We start from the raw sequence: 24,662 nt of genomic DNA, 5'->3' as shown, positions 1-24,662 counted from the left end.
CAAGTCTTGTGACACAACAACCTGCCAATTAGCTCTAAATAGAGGCAGTGTGGTACAATTTACTTGAACAGACATGATAGCAGGATTCAGAAAGCTTCACGTGATCTGCAGTTTTAGAGATTCAGCCTTCGGTCTAAAGAACGGTGCCTGAGCACAAGCCTTTCATAAAGAAGATCCACAAACTTACACTGGGCTTTTATTCTCTTTAACAACCACAAATAATAGTAAGATTTGCAGCTCACATCATCATAGATAGCACCGATTCTGGATGATTCTTGGCTAAATCTCACCCATCTAAAACGGGAGTGTCCCTGATGAACAGAATGTGATAAATCATCTAGCTTTGCCCTACTTCTGCCGATGTCAGCGTAAGGCCTAGAAATACAATATAACAAAACACGTTTAAGTCCCGATATAAAGATAGGATCTTTCAGTAGATTAGACGCTGTAAATATAACCCTGATGAAGTGGTGAATTCATACATGTGTACAAGGATCAAAACACATGCTGCATAAATGACCTAAATAAAGGGTAAGAAAAAAAGGTGGAAATTGGTCATGAGGGAAAATAAGGTCTGTTTTTGGTGCAAGAAACTGTGTTGAAAGAAAAAAAAAAAAAAACGTAAATTGTATGAAAAGGACTCATTTAATTTAAATAATTTCTTTTTCAAAACATTTTTTTCCTTGAACACACAAATGAAAACTGTACAAATATACAGTTGTTTCTTCCACTTCTGTTAAGAGGAAGAGTAGCTAAAAGGATAGAAGTCAGTTTATGATATAATGGCAGAAATCAAAGGATAAAAGAAATAACTAAACGGATGAGACTCTGAGTTGCAGATCTGTCATAAAGAGTTTGTGGTGTCCGGTGTTAAAGTTTATGGCGACATAATCTTTGCATTAAGGCATTTCAAATTCAATAAACGTCCCCTGCTTACAATCAACAAGGGAAGTGAAATGCAAATACCAACAAAATTCACAAATCTTTTCTTCAGCCCAGAAGACTCTCCTTTCACACACAGTTTCCACAGTAAGGCAAGTGTCAGAGGCAGGTGGAAAGTATGTTCGTTTCAAGCAGCCTGTTTTTCCTGTGAAGCTGGAGGCTCCTCCTGGATCTCTCCTCTCTCTTGGTTCCAGTCCTTCAACCCAATCGGAAGACTTGTATCTTCCTCGAAGCTGCCAGTGCCCTCCACAAAGTCCTCATACGTGGACTTCTCCTCGAACGGCCTGGGTCCCAGCAACTCCACCATGTCAGCTTTATCTAGAACTTCTTTTTCCAGCAAACGCTTTCCAACCTGTTTGCAAAAACAAATGCATATTTGCATCAACCAAACAATCAATAAAATGTGACTGAGCAGGTGACTTTGAAAGCTTAACTTCATTCAAATGACACTGAAATCTCTGCTTTGTGGTAGAGCAAAGCTGAAGATTATCCAGCTATGCTGTATTATTTAAAGGAAAAAGCAAGTAGATGAGAAAAATAATGGGTCCAAGGACTGAACCCTGAGGCACTCCACAGCTCACTAGCTTTTGTAATGGCCACTAGTTATGCTTCACTCCATTTAAAGCTGTAAATCCAAGCTGCCAGTTGTTCTCACCATCTCCACCTGCTCTTGTTTCTCAGAGACGAGCTCCAGTGTTCTCTTAAAGGCCCGGTCCACCAGATTTCTGACCTCCTCATCAATGAGCTCTGCCGTAGCCTCGCTGTAGGGCTTCTCCAGAACCATCTCTCCTTGCCGGGGCAGGTCGAATGACACCTGCCCCACTTTCTCACTCATGCCAAACTGCACAATCTATGAGAAAAGTTGTCAAATAAAGATAGTGTCAATCAAAAATGTGTTATTAAATAAAAAATTTCGATTCCTCTTATTGATTCCTTTGTGTGCATTTTAATATGCCTTTAAACCAGGACTCGCACGCTGTTTTCTGTGCTGCACATGTGCAACAGTATATTGTACAGCTCTTAAGGTGATAGTAACCTAATACCCCTGCTGCACTCTATAATAACACTAATCAAACAAAACACAAAATTCACTTGCTGTTCTTGACTGAATAACTTTTGTAACTATATTTGTAATATATATTTATCAAGTCCAGTGTTATTTTATATTTGACTACAGTTTCTGTACCTGAATTCCCTGAAAATCTTAAAACACTGTTTATATCAAACGTATCTTTTTCAGCTGTATCTATTTGTTGCTATTGCTAATTTTTATATTTGTTCTTTTTAAATTACTGAGTGTTAACTTGTCTTTAATAATGCATGACATTTATAAGTTAGGCTAGTTGTTTTCACTATGGTATTTTTAAACCACAGGCAAAAGTTCCTTGTGTAAGTGTTCTTTATCCCGTTGATTTTTGTTCATGATATTCAGCAACAATGAAATGTTTTGCAATAAGACTAAATGTGAATGATATCCAAGTTTTTTTTTTACCTGATTTGAATCGAAATTAGGAATCGATAAGAATCAGACTCAATAAGCAGAATCGAAATTGAAATCGTTAAAATTCAAACTATAGCCAACCCTAATGAGCGATCACCAATGTTGTTCAATCATTGCATTAACAATTATTTTCTGCTAACAATCTAATGATTGTTAAAGTGATTCATTGACTATTCTGAATGTCAGTTTCAGGTCTACTCAAATTGGACTGTTCCTATATTGTACATTGCTTCGGATAAAAGCTTCTGCTAAATGGAAAATATACTGGAAAAATCAGTGCATAATGTCGCTATAGCAAATTGCGTAACACACAAAGCAAGCACAATCTCTGTACCTGAGCGTACGCTGACTGCGTGACCTTCTTAAGGTCGTCTTGAGCCCCAGTCGTGATCCTGCCGAAGAACACCTGCTCGGCCACTCGCCCGCCCAGCATCATACACATCCTATCGAAGAGCTGCTCCCGGGTGTATAGATACTGCTCTTTCGGGAGGTACTGTGCATAACCCAGGCCTTTACCTCTAGGAATTATGGAAACCTGGAACACGTAAATTTCAGTAAAACAATTTACAGACGAATGACTCAATTTAAGCTATAATCCTACATTTAGGGCCCTGACCTTGAGCAGTGGGTCAGCATGTTGGAGAAACCAGCCCACGACAGCATGTCCTGCTTCATGATAGGCTACAGTCTTTTTCTCAGTGGGTTGTAATACCTGAGTCTTCTTCTCCAGCCCTTAAAAGATGAGAGCACAAAATATCAATGACTAACATTTTTGTATTTATTTCAACCTTAGGATGGTTAAAGTCCCCCTGTAGTCAATCATTTTATCCCTTAAAACTCAACTTTGATCACCAAAATGACATATTTAAGCATTTTTTCCCTTCCTTTATGCCTTAAAACGTCTTGAATGTAACTCGACACCCTTGCCTCATTTAGTATACGCAGTTCTATGAATATGCAAATGAGCCCCGCCTCCACGCACTCACTCAGCTCAGAGATCCACTGGTTGACGATCACACGTTGATCTGATTGGTTACAAGGTAGTTTGTGACGTCAGAAACACCAGCGATTTCAAAGCGTGTTTTTGAGACTGTCTTTGGTTCACTGCAGTTTTAAGGAGGAAATACTCCTAAAACACCACATTGACATATAAACTACATTAAAAGCTTGATTTTCACCACAGGGGGACTTTAAAGATGCATAAGCCAACTCAAGAAATAATATCCGCAAAGCTTCAGCTCCACTAAAGAGGACAGAATTATTCAAGTAAGGTCACAATCCTACTTTACATTATCTGAAGGAAGGAAGCATGAAGATTAGAAAACGCATGGGACCCAGGACTGACCCCTGAGGTACACCACAGGTCACGGCTGACGTCACTAATATCTCTGAGACATTATACGACTGCAGAGAGAGAGACAAGGCAGGCCTCACCAATAAACTCAATTACTCCTGATCTTTGTTACATCCAGTGCTGTTATCTTGGTTACAGATCTGAACATGTAGATCACGAGCATCAGTCTGTGTGTTAGTAGGATCTTTGTAAGATATTCTGCATTTCTGAGCTCACCTCCGATGACTCTGTCAATGGCCTGCTCAAAATGCTTAACACCGATGAATTCATTCAGATGTCTGGCTGCAATGAGAGCTGCTTCATTACAGACATTTGCAATATCAGCACCTGGAGGAGAGAAAATATTCTGTCTTTATATAGCAATAACACAGCAATATTATGGTAACATTTATGATTTCTTAATTATCATATCAACTACATCAGCCTACTCCCAAACATGAATTTCTAATCTGTAATTATCATACAACATATAATTTTCCTGCTTTGTCTTGCACATTCACTCTTTTCAAAAGGAAAATTAGCATGCAAGTCGTCACTCGCTCACCGGTGAAGCCAGGCGTGGCGGCGGCCATCTTCCTCGCGATGGCGTCCCGGTCCAGACTGGGGTCCAGTTTGAGCGGCCGCAGGTGAACTCTGAATATGGATGCCCGACCCTTAATATCAGGAGGTCCTGAAGGATCGACAGAACACAAACCTTAGACGCTCTTCAGTCGGACATAATCGTTCTATGTTCAGTCGGACATATTCGTTCTAAGTAGGGATGCCACCATATCGGTATCGGTCGATGTTCATTTTTAATGTTATCGTTATCGGTCCAATAAGAAAATTTGTCTGATATATTAAAGCTTATAAATAATGGATTATTTCCTTCAGCTGAGACACTTCAGATGCGCACTGTTCAACATGATGGTTTTGAGCTGCTTGAAATATGGATAAAAAGGAAAATACGGTAACACTTTATTTTACGGTGGCCTTGATACAAAGTAATTACTTAATTACTTAGTAATAGACTTTGTAATAACATGTAACAAAATGTACTTAACATGTAACTAAGTTATGGAACAGCCTGTACTTACAGATTGTAATTACGCACATGTAATAGGCAGCTACTGTTACACATGTGTAACAAGCCGAGTCTGTTACATACGTGTTACGGACTTGTACAATGTAATTATGTAAGAAAGTACTTAGTATAATACAATGTAACAACAAGTACTTAAATGTGTTAGGCTATAAGGTCTGCAGTTACACATGGTAAATGTGTATGTTCTGTAGCATTACTTGTATGTAACATAAAATAAAGTCTATCAAGATTGTACTTAAGTGCACTTCCTGTGTATCTACATATGTTATCCATCTGAATTAACCCACTAGTTCATAGCTTAAATACATGCATTAGCTTCCTAATTACATTGCAATTACATAATATTACACAGGTATAAGCTACGTAAAATAAAGTGTATCAAGAATGTACTTAAGTGTACTTTGTGTATACATACCTTATCCATCTCTGCCTTACTTTGATTTAACTCACTAGTTCACAGCTTAAATGCATGCAGTAGTTTCCTAATTACATTGTAATTACATAATATTACACAGGTATAAGCTACGTAAAATAAAGTGTATCAAGAATGTACTTAAGTGTACTTCATGTGTATCTATAAACCTTATCCAACTCGGCTTGTTACACATGTGTAACAGTAGCTGCTTATTACATGTGTGTAATTACAATCTGTAAGTACAGGCTGTTCCATAACTTAGTTACATGTTAAGTACATTTTGCTACATGTTATTACAACGTCTATTACTAAGTACCTAATTAAGTAATTACTCTGTATCAAGGGCACCGTAAAATAAAGTGTTACCGAAAAATACTATACAGTGCAACATGTGCAGCGCAAGTCTGTCATATAAGCTATATAAAATTCTAATGAGAATCTTATAACTGTGCTTAGGACATGGCTTTTAATGTTGAAACTTTTGTTTGTGTAATCAGGCACTCAAAAATTAGGATTTAGATTTATCGGCCAATATATCGATTATTGGCTTTCAAATATAAAGAATTATCGGTATCGGACAATTTTCATACCGGTGCATCCCTAGTTCTAAGCCCACGGCACAAGAACTTTATTGGTGGTCGACCAATTTTTTTTTTTTTATGCCAATAGCTTAAAGAGCAGATTTCAGATTGAATTTCACAACAACAAAAAAATAGTAAATAACATGCTGCAATTAATTTTAGATTTATTTGACAATATTTAATTTATTAAATAGCAACTCTTGATTCTGTAATCCTATTATAAACTTTTTTTTTTACAAATAAAGAAACTGATAGTAAAAAAAAAACATTATCTGATAAGTCTGTGCACACTAGGAATCATATTTTCTCATTAAAGTCCAGGTAACACTAATAAAGCACACAGTAAATATGACATGAACATGACAATGTCTAAATATAGTCTGAAATGCAGGATTTTTGACTCTGTTGCTCATGCGAGTCCAATGACAGAGTACATGTGTTTTTATGCACGCTCCAAATGCACATTTCAGAGGATCCAACACCTTGATTCACTGTTTCTACTGTTACTGTTTCTATTCTACTGTTTACTTTCTTTGATTAACAGCTCTAATGACAGAACTGTTAAAGGTCCCCTGAAATCAAAATGTAAGTTTTTTTAGCTTTTAGTATGAATATGTTAGCCTTAAGGTTATGAATAAGGTGGTGTGTTCAAAACAATGACAAAATTCACATTTAGGAGAAATAAGCATTCAAAACTTCTCTCACTTCCTCTAAAATGGATCACGGATTTTTATGACATAACAGAAGCTCCTCATCCCATCTTCTGTCCAATCAAATGCTCTCTAGAATATAAAGCTCTGCCCCCTCTGCTATAAACACTACCTGGCCAAAGCGGCCGTTGACACGCCACGCAGCAATATGGGTTGGAGACGAGTTTTATTCCAATTTGGCAAATGTAAGTTGGTTAAGAATGAAACGGCTAGAATTTATTCACACCTCTGCTATTGAATCCAGCGAATCATCAGCGCTCGGACTCGCTTCCATGGTGCCGTCAAGTACGGCTCAGTCTGTGAGGGAAACTAAACGCTAATGGCTATTTGAAAAGGGGGAGGAGCCATTCAATAAGTCCCGCCTTAGCTTCCAGTTTCAATGGAAATTACGTCAACGCATCAAACAAAGCTGCGCGATCCAAGGCACTTCAGTGGGGCTTTAAGCAAAGACTGTCAAATAATGAAGCTCTGACGCAGTTTTCCTCTGCGATGTCAAAATAAAAGTTCAGGTGCTGTGAAAATAAAAGCCCAACACTTCAAACACTTAAACAGAAACCCGCCGTGACGATATATCAGTCGACATAAGGACAACAGTTAAACAGGAAAAAATCAGTCGACTGCTAAGTCTTATATTATACTTCATATATTACTGAAGAGATGTAAAGGGAAAAGCTCTTACCCAAGTAAATCTGTCGGTCAAACCTGCCAGGCCGCATCAGTGCAGGGTCCAGCACATCCGGCCTGTTCGTACCCGCCAGAACTACAACATTGGTACTTGTATTGAAACCTGTAAAAACAAGCAAGTTACACTGTTGATTTGGCATTTTTCAGGTCAAGATCTCAATTGAATTTATACATATAATATCCAATAATGAGCTGTGTGTGGCGCGCACCGTCCATCTCCACCAGCAGCTGATTGAGTGTGTTCTCCTGCTCGCTCTGCCCGCCGAAGTTTCCTCCGCCCCTCTTCCTCCCCACCGCGTCGATCTCGTCGATGAAGAGGATGCACGGGGCGTTCTTCCTCGCCATCACGAACATGTCTCGGACCTGCAGAGAAACACACGCTACAATCACTTCACGGCACTGGGATTCACAATCATTTGAAACCAGAGATGCACCGATACTACATTTCTCCGCCGATTATTCAGAATGATATCGGCCGATGCCCATACCGATACCGATAGTGCTTATGAAAAAAACTAAATCTCTCCCAAATAATGCTGCAAACTATACAGGGAACCTCTCATTTAGTACTCGATAATATCAGAGGTTAAAGTTAAACAGCTCTTTATTTGCAGATATTAGATTTACACTACAGATTTCGATAAGTTGTACTGTATCTTTCAACATACCTTCTGATATTCATGCATGTTTTTCTAGATATAATTTGTATTAAAGTGGAAGAAAAGACTCTTGAACTGAGGCGCTACAGCAATCTGTCACGTCACAGTTAAGAGCGTCAAAGCACCATTTAGTGTTTGAATATCGTGATAAATGTACAGAATTTACAGAAAGCTGAGACTTTGTTTCTTATCAGAAGGAACAGCTCTGTGCGATTATTGGATGAGAGGCACTACAAATAATGTTTGATGAAGGGTAAACCGTAGAACTGTCCACCCTGGCTTGAACTACGGGTGATTCAGAGGGTCGAATTAACGTCGCTATTTTTTAACTGTTAATGCGTTATTGTCGCATTAACTTGCCCTAAATTCAACTCAAAAGAGTGTTGGCCGATAGTGAAAATAATAGCTTTAATCAGCCGATACAGCGGTGCATCTCTATTTGAAACCGATAGTTCAGACTTACTCTGGCTGGACCGACGCCGACGAACATCTCGAGAAACTCTGAGCCGTTGACCGTAATGAAGGGAACGTTAGCTTCTCCGGCGGTAGCTTTAGCCAGCAGCGTTTTACCCGTTCCTGGAGGACCGGACAGCACAGCACCCTGAACACACACACAGGAGGATCAATAATCACACAGGAGGATCAATAATCACACAGGAGGATCAATAATCACACAGGAGGATCAATAATCACACAGGAGGATCAATAATCACACAGGAGGATCAATAATCACACACACACAGGAGGATCAATAATCACAGGAGGATCAATAATCAGAGGAGGATCAATAATCACACAGGGGGATCAATAATCACACAGGAGGATCAATAATCACACAGGAGGATCAATAATCACACAGGAGGATCAATAATCACACAGGAGAATCAATAATCACACAGGAGGATCAATAATCACACAGGAGGATCAATAATCACACAGGAGGATCAATAATCAGACAGGAGGATCAATAATCAGACAGGAGGATCAATAATCAGACAGGAGGATCAATAATCAGACAGGAGGATCAATAATCAGAGGAGGATCAATAATCACACAGGAGGATCAATAATCAGAGGATCAATAATCACACAGGAGGATCAATAATCACACAGGAGGATCAATAATCATACAGGAGGATCAATAATCACACAGGAGGATCAATAATCAGATGATGATCAATAATCAGAGATCAGAGATCAATAACCAGAGGCGGCTGATACCTTGGGGATCTTGGCCCCCAGGTCCTGATACTGCTGAGGGTTCTTCAGGAAGTTGACGAACTCCATGATCTCCAGCTTGGCCTCTTCACATCCGGCCACGTCCTTGAACTGGATGTCTATGTTGTCCTTCATCATCTTGGCGGTGGACTCGCTCATGCTGAAGGGCCCGCCCCTTCCCCCGCCCATCCCTCCTCCCATTGGCCCACGCCGCAGAGTGAACAGCAGGAAGCCAATCAGCAGCAGCGTGGGAATGAAGCTCATCAGGAAAGACCTGCAGGAAGAGGAAGACATATTACCATTAACATAACTATACACACACACACAGTAATGTGGAAAAGTCTTAGGCACGTTAGTATTTTCACACCAATAAATGGTTTTAAGCGAGTTATTTGCATATTTTGCTGTAGTTTGTCAGTAGGAAATATCGGTTTACATTTCCAAACATTCTTTTTGTCATTAGTTGTAATAATCCAGAGAGATTTTAGTTTGCACAACGAGTCTGACGACAGCCGGTCTGATCTCCTCATCATCAGCGAGTCCGTCTGGGATTACATGAGGAAATTTAGTCCGTCTCAGTTTCTTATATATATATATATATAAAATAAAAAAAAGAGCTGCACGATTCTGGAAAAATTGAGAAATCACAATTTTTTGTTTAAAATAGAGATCACGATTCTCACACAATTCTGAACAGAAAACTAAACAAAATAACACGTAATTTACTAAAGGTTCTGACAAAGTGTTAATTGCTGCAGTCCATTAAAAAAATTAACTTGATTTCGGTGGAAAAAAATCAGGTTGAGTGAATGATTCAATGACTCACTCATAAAGTCTTGACTTGTTTCATTACTGGATGAATCAGCGTTCAGTGTTGAACACATTATTTGAACAGTCTCGTGTCGCCACCTACTGGTGTAACGATGTCATCAATACAATATTTATCTGAAGCGTCAAGTTTCTTTCTAACGGTGAGTTGCTCTGTTTCGATTTCTACTGTAGACATCAGTGTTTATCTCTGAACTACACACTCATCCCAGAACTTCTGAGGTAATCTGAATTATTATAAGACAGAAATAATGACAGGGCTCCAGACTGCGACCAAATGGTCTCATTTTGCGACCAAAATTTGAGAGTGTGCGACTGAATTTTACATCCAGTTGCACATGTGCGACCAGTAATTTTTTTTACGTTAAACGTGGAAGGGGCGCGTCAATGAATCTGGAATGTGTGGCAGGCCAATGATGACGAGTGTGAGAAGAATAGGGAATGGCCACTGTAACTGGCTAATGTGTGGAGGGGGAGGGTCCTAGAGATAATCGAGCGCGCGTAAACGTCTGTGGGAAGGAAACAGACTAACAGAGACAAATATCAATGTCACAGACATAGTCGGATGATGATTCAGAGGTTTGTGAGGTGATAAAGTCCTGAACCCACCATTTTCGGGAAGACTGGCTGAGAGAATTAAACTGGTTGAGGTACTGTGTGGAGACGAACTTAATGAGCTGCGAATGTTGCAGTCGCTACCCCAGAACTGCGGGGAACACGAGGTTTGCAGAAACGCTAGTTAGAGACAATCTCAGCCTCAAGAGATCCAGTGAAGAAATCCATTGAGTTCACGACAGAATTAATAACATTGCTGCGAGATCCAGTGAGAAACATTCAGATTCGATGCAGAATTCTCTGTTATAAACCATATCAGATCAAACAGCGCTGACGTGGAAACCAGGAGAAACATCGTGCCATGAACAAGTTATAAAAGGCTTTAGGTCCACAGATCAGCAACATTCACCATGGATTTAATGTAGTAACACTTACTGTAACTGTGGTTATAACAGTAGCCTACACATATCTTTTTCCAGCTCTTGAAAACTATATCATCATATTTAAATGTTATTTTTAATGTGTTGGCCAAATCATTTTTTGTTCATACTTTAAATATTGTCCCTATTTATAAAAGTAAATTTTCAAGAAGTAGGAAAACTAAAAATACAACAAAAAAAAAAAGACTAAATTACCATTGTAAACATAGAGGACGCTTATTGGCTATTTTCACTCCCTAATATCTATTTTGTCACTCATTTTGCTTTTGAATTAATATTAAGACATTATGAATGATAATAATTAAAGTTAACTATCTATACAATTCAAATGTTAGTCTGGAGCCCTGCGAACTTAAAATAAAACTGCACATTGTAATTTCTGTACGTTAAGTCTATTTATTATCAAAGCATTTGTCAGTAATACAGTTATGTGGAAAATATGAATAATTGTATTGCAAGGTGATTTAAGGTGTGCCCCTAAATTTTCTGCTTGTGCTCCTAAAATTCAGTCAGGGGCTTCAGCGCTCCTAATAAATAAAGTTAGTCTGGAGCCCTGAAAGATCCTGTGATGTTGAAAAGACTGAGGCTGTGTCATGATGATGTCTCTCTCTGGATCAGAACACAGATCTGGACGCCTCAAAGACTTAATAGACAGAATCACTGTCATTTAGGACTGAGATCGAGGGAGTGTTTGAATCCAGATAATCTCAAACACACACACACACACACACACTGACCCGTCGCTCTCGGAGGTGTATATGACACACACACACACACACACTGACCCGTCGCTCTCGGAGGTGTATATGACACACACACACACACACACACACACACACACACACACACACACTGACCCGTCGCTCTCGGAGGTGTATACGACCGCTGCTCTGTGTGACGGCTCCAGGCCCAGCTCATAGTGCGCAGCTTCCAGGTTCCTCTCGAACGTGTCCACGCTGCCGATGTTGAACCACACGTAGCTCTGCAGATAAACACTCCAGATCAGCGACACACACACACACACACACACACACACACACACACACACTACTGTACAGGGAACATCATAACTCACCGCTTCAGAGGCGTCGACCCCGGGGACCAGGATCACCCGCACAAACTGCTTGTTCACCACCTCTAGACGCTCGACCTGCACACAGAAGAGCCGAGTCAGAGCGGTGACCCCTGATGACCCCTGATGACCTTTCACACGCAAGACATAACAATCCAACAATCCTCGAGTAATTCGCTTTTACAAAAACACAAAAAGCCTTTATTCTTTCATGCCTTAGATTTTAAAAAGCGGTGACGAGCAACGGCACACCCACACGTCGTGGCCAATAAGCCTTCATCAGGGTGTGTGTGACCTTTGACCTGTGTTCATCAGATTTATCGACCCCGCTTTCAACTAAAAACGTTAAACTTTTGATGTGTTTTGGCCGTTCACTTACACGACAGCAGTGTTATGTGTGCCTGAAGACGCAAACTTCAAAGTGCAAGTATTTGAAGGCGGTCTCCGTGTAAACAACAAAAACATGAATCTCTGAAGACGATGACGTCATGCTCGTGTATTACGAGCTCAGCCTATCGGGTGTCATCGCCCTCTACTGGCCTGGCAGCAGAACACAGCGCTTCCAGGCGCTTTCACGGAGCCGTGTGACTGGGGGTCAGTCTGACACTGGTGTCGTCTGTACGCGGAAAACTCAAAGGAAAAAATGACGTTTTAAGCATATCATTGTGGTGTAGACGTGGCCTAAAACACACACACACACACACACACACACACTCCTGCCAGCGCTCTCACCAGTCCTCGGTCCAGGTAGCGATGCACGAAGTCCTTCCAGGTGATCTCTCGGCCCGGGTCTCTGAGGTAGAGGAACAGCAGGAGCGACGCGACTCCACCCGCCGTCAGCAGGAGATAGCGGAAGTCCTTATCATCCCACGGCACGTCTCCCTGAAACACACACACACACACACCTCCTCTAAACACATGACCATCATCTGCATAAAGACACCAAACACCATTTCAAGAGGTTAAAAATGCATGTATGCGTTTCCCCCTCACTTTCAGGAAGATAAAGCTAAAACAGTCATTCAGATTTCCATGTGGGGAAAAATTATTTCCTAAAAAATACCTGGACATTTTTTTTAACTTGTATGAATTAAATCAGTACAAAAATGTACAGATTTTTGAACTTACACTTGGGCATTACAAACATACTTTTTAAATGTAAATTATAATTTCTCTGTATAATGTGTATTAGGGGTGTAACGATACACAAAACTGACGGTTCGGTACGCCCCACGGTTTTGACATCTCGGTTCGGTTCGGTTCGGTTCAGTGGGGTGGGGGGTTTAGAAAGCTAAAATTGGTGCTTTATTTTTTACAGTGGTTTAATGAACAAATTCTGTCTTTGTCTTTAAATTAATTAAATTACAATTAAACTTTTTGTAACACATTACTATAATCTTAAAGGTTAACAACGGAAGCCTAGACTTTTAGCCTAATTTCAGATACTATTTATTTTTAGATATAATAATCAACACTCAACACATTGTATGAAAACATGTAAACTGCACATAAGGCAGTTCTCTCATTAACTTATGTTTTCTACTCTAATTTGTTATTGAAATATAAATATTTACACAGTTGCTGTCTTTTTCATGACAGATATTTAAAACATGGCTACATTAAATAATGAAGATATCAATCATTAACATGTTAAGTAAAATATATTATATAGGCTAATATAGTGCATTTATTTAGTGCAAGAGTTCATTTAGGAACCAACAAGCTGTGGGCTTGCCTGAGGTAAATATAAGGCTATGTGACAAACTAAGACGTTTTATTGGCGTCTTTTCGCTGCTGAAACACTGATCGATTGATTACACAAGTTATGATGCCTTTCAGTAAGTATACCGTATCTTTTAACATACCTTCAGGTGTCCATTCATGTTTATTCTGTAACTGAGGAAGAGAATCGCGTTTACTCTCGCTCCGCGCTGCCGCTTTAAATGAGGAGCTAGTGCAGTGATCTGTCACGCCACATCAAAGAGCGCCAAAACGGCATTTATTGTTTGAATTTCGTGATCAAATAGATAGAATTTGAAAGATTACACCTTGATTATTATCGAAAGAAATACGGAGCTTGCTATTATAGGGTGTTAATGGTGGTTAGGCTATAACGCTGTATTCGTTGTGTACACATAAGACATGAGGTCCATTGAGGCGGTGCTGGGCAGGGGCAGCAGGGGGTGGGGCGTCCTCGGTACGCCATGAGAGTATCGCGATACGTATCGTGGGTGGTGTATCGCGGTTTTTCGGTTCGGTTTGAATATCGTTACACCACTAATGTGTATATTAAACTGCTAAACATGAGCCCTTTATTTAAAGGCACACTACGCAGTTTCTGTGTTTCTCAGACAGCGCCCCCTAGAGTCACTGTGGAGTGCTTGTGTTTAACGTTACTGTCGTAAACACCATCACGCAGAGCCGTCTCTGCACTCCTCCGACCGCGCTCTCTTCCTCTTCTTCGTCGACTCTGCCGTGATTCACGTCTGAAATGCGTGCGAGTGTCTTCCACAGAGGCGGCTTCATGTGTTGTTGATGTATGTGACGTCGTGCCGTAAAGCAAGTCGTGATTCTCGTGAGTTGTGTCGGAACACCACCTCTCAAACTTGCATTGCTGGTCACAACACAGACGCGCTACGCTTAAACACTACGTGAAAAGACTCGAGGCCCAGAGAGAAGGAAATGAAAAGTGGAATAAAGTCGTTATTTTTGTTTGTTTTTGCGCACAAAAAGTATTCTCGTCGCTTGATAAACTTAAGATCGAGCCACTGGAGTCACTTGGACTATATTAACGATCTCTTTAATAACTTTTCTGGGCCAGCAAGTTTCAGTCCCTTAGAAGCCTATGGAGAAGTGATCCAGCTGTCAGATTTAATCAAAAATATCTTAATTTGTGTTCTGAAGATGAACGAAGGTCTTACGGGGTTGGAACAACATGAGGGAGAGTAATTACTAGGGATGTCCCGATACCACTTTTTGCAGAACGAGTCCGATACCGATACTTTCATTTTTGATACTCGCCGATACCGATACCGTAACCGATCCTAATTATTTAATCCAATTTTGATACTACAACAAAAACTACCAGCCTAATTAATGTGAATTTAAAACAAGTAAACAGTCAGTAACAAAATAAGAACAAACAATCGAATTACAAAAAGGACAAATAAATACAATAGAACAAAGAAAGACTACAAATTAAATAAACAGTGTTTTTAGAGTTTTCCGGGTAGATCTAAAAGGTACAGAAATTTGAATAAAGTAATCAAATGTGAAAAAAGCATATTCATTACTGTATAAATTATATATAGATGGATATTTTTGTAAAGTTGAAAAGGGTAGCCTATTTAGTCAAGAGCAGTGAGTATTTCTTTGTCCTTTGTGTGATTAGCATTAAAACACAGCAGGTTTATTAGACTGCTGCCCCTTTAAGACCGAACGCATTTGAACATGGCGACGTTCATTTGAGATATAACCGACTTTGTTTACTATAGGATACTCGCCAAGACGGGCGTTATTACATAATTTTGTGTGAATTCGTCCGTACAAGCGCAAGACGTGAAAGACAATTTAATTCAGTATTCGCGCGCTGAGACGCTGGTTTGGATGTTTGCGTTCATGAAACTTCTTGACCTGCACACGTCCTGTAATAATGTTGGGAACCACTCGTTATATTTAAATCAGGTAACAGTTCATGTTTTACTTTACTTACATATACGATTTAGTTTTCATCCAAATAACTGTGCTGAGTGAACAATCAGCAATCAAGAGCATTCAACAGAAGTCTCTCTCTCTCTCGTCAGTATATCTACATGCCTCGTTTTATTTTCTTTGCCATTGACATCCGACTGAACAAACTTTCCACTGATGTCTGTTTTAAGGGATGTGCTCGCAAAATGTACGTGGTATCGGTGCGTGGTATCGGCGAATTTTTATGAGTACGAGTACGAGTATATGAGGACAGTATCGGCCCGATCCCCGATGCCAGTATCGGTATCGGGCCATCCCTAGTAATTACCATAGGCGTAATTTGCGAGTGGGACGGGTGGGACATGTCCCCACCACTTTTGAAACATCTCACGGCACGAATGTACCAATACAAATAAATAAAACATCTCCAGTTAACTAGCAGAGCATTCATTTAGTTCGTTTGAAGGAGGCGATCTAGCACTGAAATGTGTTGTTTTTGAAATCAAGTGATCAAAGTGCTCGTTGCCGCTGCGATCAGATACAGATACAGACACAGGCGCGGATACGGTGTTCTCTCGTGGCTCGCGCACAGTCTTCACTCGGACGCGTGCTTCAATCCGTTGTGGAGACTCTCTATTCGTTACGGTGAAATTACAAAACAAAATGCACACAAACGTATGCTTGCCTGATATACAACCACTGATAAACATAATCGGTTTTAATGAGAAAAAAAAAAAAACCTATATAGCCTACGAGTGCGGATTAGAACCCAGAACCTCTGACACGCTCGGCAAAAGTTCTCCCACTGGACCATTTAAATATATACATTTTTATAACGGATTTACCCACACCAACATATATCAAACCTCATTAAATGACAAATTAAACCCATGCACTATTTCAATCGATTGCTGGACATCGTAATGTTATTGTACATTGGCCTACATCGATTTATGATTTAGCATTCCGTGTGTTAGCAACCCGTCCCACCCACTTTTTAAAACAAAGTTACGCCACTGGTAATTACTGACAGAATTTTCATTTTTGGGTGAACGAACCCTTTAAATGTCATAAAAAAAAATGTAATGATGTAAAAATAGGCATCATACTTTTTATTTTGAATATATTTGTGTTTGGGGGGTAAAATATGAGGCTCATGAGAGTTATGGTGAGGGTTCACCTGCAGTAATCGACTCTTCCAGTCGTTCCTCCCGCCTTTCCTCCCTCCTCCTCCTCCTCCTCCTCCTCCCGGTCCGCTGGCTTTCCCATCTGAGGATGAAGAGGCTGTGAGTGAAGAAGACTCCGGTGAACATCATCTGTCACTCATCTAGGGTGGTCTTACCTTTAGGAGCCTCAGTGGAGTAAGAGGAGATCGGGAACCGGCAGCGAGTCCCTGTGGATGCCACAGCTTTCAGGCGGTTCAGCGATACACACTGACAAAACAAGGAATTATGGGTCATAAATGACTGAAACACATCTAGGAGTTATGTGACCTTGACACGGTTATTTCTTACATCATAACAAAGACCAAACATATGACAAATCATCCATATATCCATCAATATTACAGTAGTCAACATTTGAAGTGGATCAAAACCTTTTACCAAAGTTATACATGAATATTGATCAATACGCGCTCTTGTCTTAGGACAATATTGATGAACTTTTCAGATCCACTTCAAATGTTGACTACTGTACATAAACGGACACACACATATAGGTCAGATAATGTAACAAGACCAAACAAACAGCAATCACATCTCTCTCACTCACACACACACACACAAACACACACACACACACACTTGATCAGTGTACACCAGTGTGATGAAACAAACACGTGTGTTCAGGGATAAAAACTGAGAAACCAAGGAATTATGAGCAGGATTATGAGTCAAGAATTGCTGAAACATCTAGGAGTTATGAGTTATGTCACGTGACACGGTTGTTTGTTACATCATTAAGACCAAACATATGACAAATCCTCCATATCTAGTTACAGACACAGACAAGTATAGGTCAGATAATGTAACAAGACTAAACAAACAGCAGATGATTATATCACACACACACTTTATCCGATACATCAGTGTGATGAAACAAACACGTGTGTGTGTGTGTGTGTGTGTGTGTGTGTGTGTGTGTGTGTGTGTGTGTGTGTGTGTCTGACCGGCGGCTGAGCTCCAGTGAGTCCCGCGGCTCCTCGACGGTTGACGCCGCGCAGGAGAGCTCTGATCCCGCAGCGCACAGAAGCAGCGGTCGCCGCGGAGAACAGCGCTGCCATCGGGCCAGAACACGGTCACGGACCCCGGTCACTCCAGACTCAGATCCCGGTAACTATCGACGCAGACCCCGGTCACTCCAGACTCAAACGAGCTTCATTCTCCATCACAGAGAGTTGAGTAACTGCCTGCGCTCAATGACATCTCCGCCAGCAGGACCCCAGCGCCCGCCTCTGTGCGACGCCTGAGGAACTTTCTGATCTCTTACTTAACAATAAAACACAAATAAAAATAAACTTTTTGGGAGAAACAAGTCATTTTATTGATTAAATAAGTTTGGGATGTTATCATTCTTTTAAGTATTATGTAGTCATGGAAAAAAATGATTTACCCTTAAACAGGCTGTAAAAGTCGACTTGGGGTCCTTACGATGCAGTACATAACGTCAAGCCTCGCCCCGACACCGATTCTAAAGATTTGATTGGTCATGTGAATCACGTGGAAGTATTCTCTTCCTCCACTAGAAGGCGCTGAGAGAGAGAGAGCGAGAGCGACCTCCCATTCAAAATTCAGCACAGGATTGTGTCTTATTGCAGACCCTACATTTAGAAGAGTGATCGTTTAAGATTATTCATTCCACGAATTTGAAATTTACTAGAAATTCGCCAAACACATCTAAACAAATTTAAAAAGAATGAACGACTGTGATTGGTTCATCCACGACTAACGTTACGCTGATAAGCACAGCTTGCGTGGAGGAGAAAAAAGACAGACACTAACTGTTTGAAAAAGATACACTGTCGATAATGATAAGAAATATTTTATAAGATAATTACACAGCTTGTTAGATGAGGAGGGGAGACGCGCACCTCACTTTCCCTCCACAGTGAAGAGTTAAATAGAGATGCTTCCTAACTGACCAATCAGAGCCAACTTCAGCATGTTAAGCCACGCCCAGTCAGGAACTTGAAACCAAATCGCATCCTCTTATGAAACCAGGAATAAGGGAATAACCGGGAATAACCTTGAAGCAGCAGGAATTTTTTTTTTTAAATGTCTAAATTACTTAAGGGACATGTTTAATTTAGCTTATTTGATCATTTGCTTTTACATATTTCGGTTATTTTTTTTTGTTTTTTATTGATATTTGTAATGATTGTTTGTTCTCCTTTCAATACGAATATGAATATTAAAGATAATGCATGTTCGTTATTTGAAGAGGTTTAATGAAGGTTAAAAATAAGAGATTAGCAACTATAGTATTTGACTATTAACCATTTCACAATGCATTGTTTCTGTTTGTATTGTTTTTATTGCTCTTTGGGCATGATAAACAAGATTTGAAATGTGTGTGTGGTATATATATATATATATATTTTTATTATTATTATTATTATTATTATTTATTTATTTATTTTACACATTTTCCAAAGAGACTTTCAAATGTCCACTCTATGTGTTAATGGTTTTTAGTAAAGGGATACTGTATTAAAATAATAGAGTAATAACAAAGCAATATTACGTGTATTTAACAAACCAATGAATAAAAATATATAAAATCATGTGAAAATATAAAATATACAAAAAAACTCAGACGCTCCCTCCAGTGTAGCGGAGTATGGCGATTTACCCTCATTAACGGATGATTCTGATTATGTTCAAGATGGACACGTTTCTACCATCGCTCTTCTCTGAGAAAACCTAGTGATCAGGGCCCGTATCCCTAAAGAATTTTTGTGCAAAAAGTGGCTCCTAGCGGCCAAATTCTAAGAAAATTCTCAGAGTCATGACGTTTTCTTAGAATTTCCCCTAAAAGTGACACGAAAATCCCAGTTAATATAAAAGCTATTCCTCAAGATTCCTAGCGCTTAAAAGGGCTCCTAAGGCGAGATCTGCTAAGAGCAGGGAAGAGGACTTTTAGTGGCTTAGGAGTTCCCCTAAGCAGCTGCACAAAATGGCCAACAGAGGAGGCAGGAGAGATGTCCTGCAAACACTGGATGACATTCCTTTTTTTCTCCATTTTCTGTGTTTGTAGGATATTTGTTAACAAGCCTTCATAAATAGACCAGCCAGCAATCACAGACATTGATAAAAGCTGAGCCGTGTTACCCTCGTTAAGACCACACTGAGTTGTAACGTTGCAATTTCTACTTCATTAAGGACAGCCCCTTGAGATAGGCCATCTTGTTTTCAATGGGGTCCATATGGGAGTGAAAGTACAAAATATGCCAGCTAGGATATTAATATGAGCAAATAAGACACGAATCATGATTTGAACAGGGTGTAATGAGCTTAAGTTTTCACATATTTTAGATTCTAATGTTAGGCTATAACCCCTACAGCTTACTATTCATTTTCCAGATATTTTCTAGAATGTGAAATATTATTTACAATTACAGTCTGCATAAGATTAGAGTGTATAATTATGTTTATTGATTTGAGGGTACATCCTTTGCTCATTATCACCAAAAGTTAATTTTCATCAAACTTGTAGGATCAACCAATCACGGCTTTTGAAATGATGACTCATACCTAGCAACGGGGTCAACCACACCTCCTCACTAAGATAGGATTTTTCATCCATTCCTTGCTCAGAGTTCACTGAAAATGTTCTGGAATCACTTCTAAGCTAAAACTCCTGGCAAGGAATTTTTAGGTTAAGTTAGGAGCTCTCTGAGAGGATTCTCAGAATCTTTAGGGATACGGGCCCAGGTGTTTTCAATCTCATCATAAATGAGCAGGGTTGGGGGTAACGCATTACAAGTAACACACATAACATAATCAGATTACTTTTTGATGTAACAAGTAATGTTCAGTATGTAATCAGATTACTTTCTGATGTAATGAGTAATGCATTACAATGATTACGTAATTATGAAATGTAAATTACTTGTAAGGCATTACTTTAATCGTTACGTCAAAAAGTAATCGGTTTACATACCGTATGTTACTTGCAATGCATTATTTTACTGGCTAGAACAAAAAGTAATGTGATTACGGTATGTATGTTACTTGTATTGCGTTATCAGATTCCTTTTTAATGTAACGAGTAATGCATTACAAGTAACATGCAATACTCGTTACATCAAAAAGTAATCTGATTACATAATGCATTACTAGTAGCGTGCATTTCGTACTTAAGATTAGTTTTTGATGTTACGAGCAAAGTAACGCATTACAAGTAACATACATTATGTAATCACATAATCAGATTACTTTTTTGATGTTAATGCAAAATACATTCTAACAACAAATACATTTCAGACAAAACAAAAGTTACTACAGATGAAGTAAAAACAAGTCACAGTAATAGTATGAACTGTAGCTGAAATATAGCTAGTGATGTATGATGTCAAGTTTAATGGACAGATGATTTATCAGATTTTTCTCCCAATCTAAAATCAATACTTGGAAAATGTAACTGTGATATGACTCATTGGATATCGCTTGATGCTACAACATTTTTTATTTTATTTTTACCTGCAAGAGTCTCCTAGGATAGAAGGAATAGATGGATATTCCGGAGCAACTCGGCATTTCTGACCGGCCATCGGCCATCTTGGTTTGGAGTAAAAAAAAAAAAAAACACTCTACATACAAATGTAAAGGATGATGCACCAGGGTTCACTGTAGAGGTTGATGTGCAACTACGCCATCAAAACCCATGCACATGCAAGAAAATGCTTTTTGAACAGCTGTCACTGTAGGACCTCTATAGCCCTATTCACACGGTAATTGTTTCTCATGGGGTCGTAAGGTATTTTAATTAGGGCTGTCAAACGATTAATCGCATCCAAAATAAAAGTTTGTGTATGGAGTATAATTATTTTCTATATATAAATACACATGCACATATATTTAAGAAAAATTTGTTATTTATATATAAAATACTTATATATATAATATAAATTATATATGATATAAATATACACTGCTCAAAAAAATAAAGGGAACACTTTTTAATCAGAGGATAGCATCAAGTCAGTTAAACTCCTGGGATATTGATCTGGTCAGTTAAGTAACAGAGGGGGTTGGTAATCAGTTTCAGCTGCTTTAGTGTTAATGACATTAACAGCAGGTGCACTAGATGGGCAACAGTGAGACAACCCCCAAAACAGGAATGGTTTTACAGGTGGAGGCCACTGACATTTTTTCCCTACTCATCTTTTCGGACTGTTTTTCACCAGTTTTGCATTTGGCTAGGGTCAGTGTCACTACTGGTAGCATGAGGCGATACCTGGACCCTACAGAGGTTGCGCAGGCAGTCCAGCTCCTTCAGGATGGCTCATCAATACGTGCCATTGCCGGAAGGTTTGCTGTGTCTCCCAGCACAGTCTCAAGAGCATGGAGGAGATTCCAGGAAGACAGACAGCTACTCTAGGAGAGCTGGACAGGGCCGTAGAAGGTCCTTAACCCATCAGCAGGACCGGTATCTGCTCCTTTGTGCGAGGAGGAACATGATGAGCACTGCCAGAGCCCTACAAAATGACCTCCAGCAGGCCACTGGTGTGAATGTCTCAGACCAAACAATCAGAAACAGACTTCATGAGGGTGGCCTGAGGGCCCGACGTCCTCTAGTGGGCCCTGTGCTCACTGCCCAGCACCAGGGAGCTCGATTGGCATTTCCCATTGAACACCAGAATTGGCAGGTCCGCCACTGGTGCCCTGTGGTTTTCACAAATGAGAGCAGGTTCACCCTGAGCACGTGACAGACAGGAAAGGGTCTGGAGAAGCCGTGGAGAATGTTATGCTGCCTGTAACATCGTTCAGCATGACCGGTTTGGTGGTGGGTCAGTGATGGTCTGGGGAGGCATATCCATGGAGGGACGCACAGACCTCTGCAGGCTAGACAATGGCACCCTGACTGCCATTAGGTATCGGGATGAAATCCTTGGATCCATTGTCAGACCCTATGCTGGTGCAGTGGGTCCTGGGTTCCTCCTGGTGCACAACAATGCCCGGCCTCATGTGGCGAGAGCATGCAGGCAGTTCCTGGAGGATGAAGGAATGTTACCATTGAAGGGCCACCACGCTCACCTGACCTACATCCAATAGAACACCTCTGGGACATTGTGTTTCGGTCCATCTGACATCACCTGGTTGCACCTCAGACTGTCCAGGAACTCAGTGATGCGCTGGTCCAGATCTGGGAGGAAATACCCCAGGACACCATCCGTCGTCTCTTTAGGAGCATGCCCCGACGTTGTCAGGCATGCATACAAGCACGTGGGGGCCATACAAACTACTGAGTACCATTTTGAGTTGCTGCAATGAAATTTCAGCAAAATTGACAAGCCTGCTACATCATTTTTTCACTTAGATTTCCGGGGTGTCTTTGAATTCAATCCTCTATAGGTTGATCATTTTCATTTCCATCAAACGATGTGGCATCCTTTCGTTCATAACACATTACCCAGTCCATATTAGTATAGATAACCAGCATGATATTTTTCCCCATTGAGATCTGATGTGTTTTCAAAGTGTTCCTTTAATTTTTTTGAGCAGTGTATATACACAGTATATACATGCAAATATTTCTTAAATATATACATGCATGTGTGTGTATTTATAAATAGAAAATAATTATACACCATACACACATATATTATGTAAAAACAAACTTTTATTTTGGATGCGATTAATCGTTTGACAGCCCTAATTTTAATATTTTTTTTAATGAGAATTAAATAAATAGAACATTATTTTCCTATTATTAAATTAAATAGACATTTATTCGTATTATTCCAAGCATATGACATTTTATTTACAGCAAATTCTGCAACGGACCACGTGAGCAGCGCGTTCATGAGATTACAAAACTTGCTCCTCCGCCAATAAATCGCCATCCGAATGAGTTTTATCACTGAGGTGCCATGCAAATTCATTTTTTCAGACGTCCACATGAGAAACAATTATCATCTGAATAGGGCTTAAGTGTGACAGTTAATTGACCCTTTTTATTTTTTAAGCACGTTATGTATCTTACTGTAAACGATTTATCCGTGCATTTTTATTTGTATTTTACTCGCCTCAATTTCTATATCAGAATTTCGACTCAATCTGGTGACGTATACAGCACTTCTCCAATCATTTAATCCACTTAAACCCCGCCCCTTTATTATGATCGACTGCAAGCCTCCATCCAACAAAAAACGACTGATAGAACCAAGCCCCGCTCAACTTTCTTTTTTTTTTTTGATAAACAGTTTCACTCGGAAGTAGCCAGAGATATTTTCTTTTGTGTTGTGGTGTACATCCGTGTCATTGTGACTAAGTTCACAAACCATGAAAGAAATCGTATGCTTGGTGTCACTTTATTGCTTCTCAAAGAACATGTGAAATTGCATGTTATTAGACAATGTGTAGTAATTAATGAAACATACAACAAACTTAAATATTCATATAAAAGAACACAAACAAAAACACTTCACATTATAAGCACTGCAAGCAAAGCAGCGATTCACAACAAGGTCAACGCTCAAGTGGACATTTATACTGTTAACAAAACTAGTGTAACTCAAAGAAGCAGTTTAAAAGATACCTCAACACAAATGCTAAAAAGAAAACAAACATTATTATTATTATTATTATTATTATTAAGGTAAAACTTTATTTTAAGGTGATGTAGTTACGTTACTACATGTAATTACTATAGTAAACAGTAAATTATGCATAATTAATAATTAACCCTAAATCAAACTCTAACTC

General features: G+C 39.6%; 1 protein-coding gene across 1 annotated transcript; it reads right to left on the bottom strand.

Annotated features, from left to right (window-relative positions):
* Positions 1-18,416, bottom strand: afg3l1 (AFG3-like AAA ATPase 1). The gene is made up of 17 exons (XM_079859837.1): positions 18,346-18,416; positions 17,903-18,221; positions 17,075-17,165; positions 16,913-17,001; positions 12,775-12,924; positions 12,046-12,120; positions 11,828-11,952; positions 9,151-9,421; positions 8,394-8,531; positions 7,481-7,634; positions 7,267-7,374; positions 4,342-4,467; positions 4,014-4,124; positions 3,060-3,175; positions 2,778-2,978; positions 1,598-1,792; positions 1-1,294 (listed from the first exon to the last, which is right to left on the bottom strand). Exons 2-17 carry the CDS (start codon positions 18,014-18,016, stop codon positions 1,070-1,072), a joined length of 2,289 nt encoding a protein of 762 aa, XP_079715963.1. The 5' UTR covers positions 18,017-18,221; positions 18,346-18,416; the 3' UTR covers positions 1-1,069.
* Between the last annotated feature and the right edge of the window lie 6,246 nt (positions 18,417-24,662).

The sequence above is a fragment of the Squalius cephalus genome (genome assembly GCF_949319135.1).
Source record: "Squalius cephalus genome assembly, chromosome: 23".
Taxonomy (NCBI): domain Eukaryota; kingdom Metazoa; phylum Chordata; class Actinopteri; order Cypriniformes; family Leuciscidae; genus Squalius; species Squalius cephalus.
The sequence above is the reverse complement of the archived record's forward strand: the minus strand, read 5'-3'. Positions and strand labels throughout refer to the sequence as shown.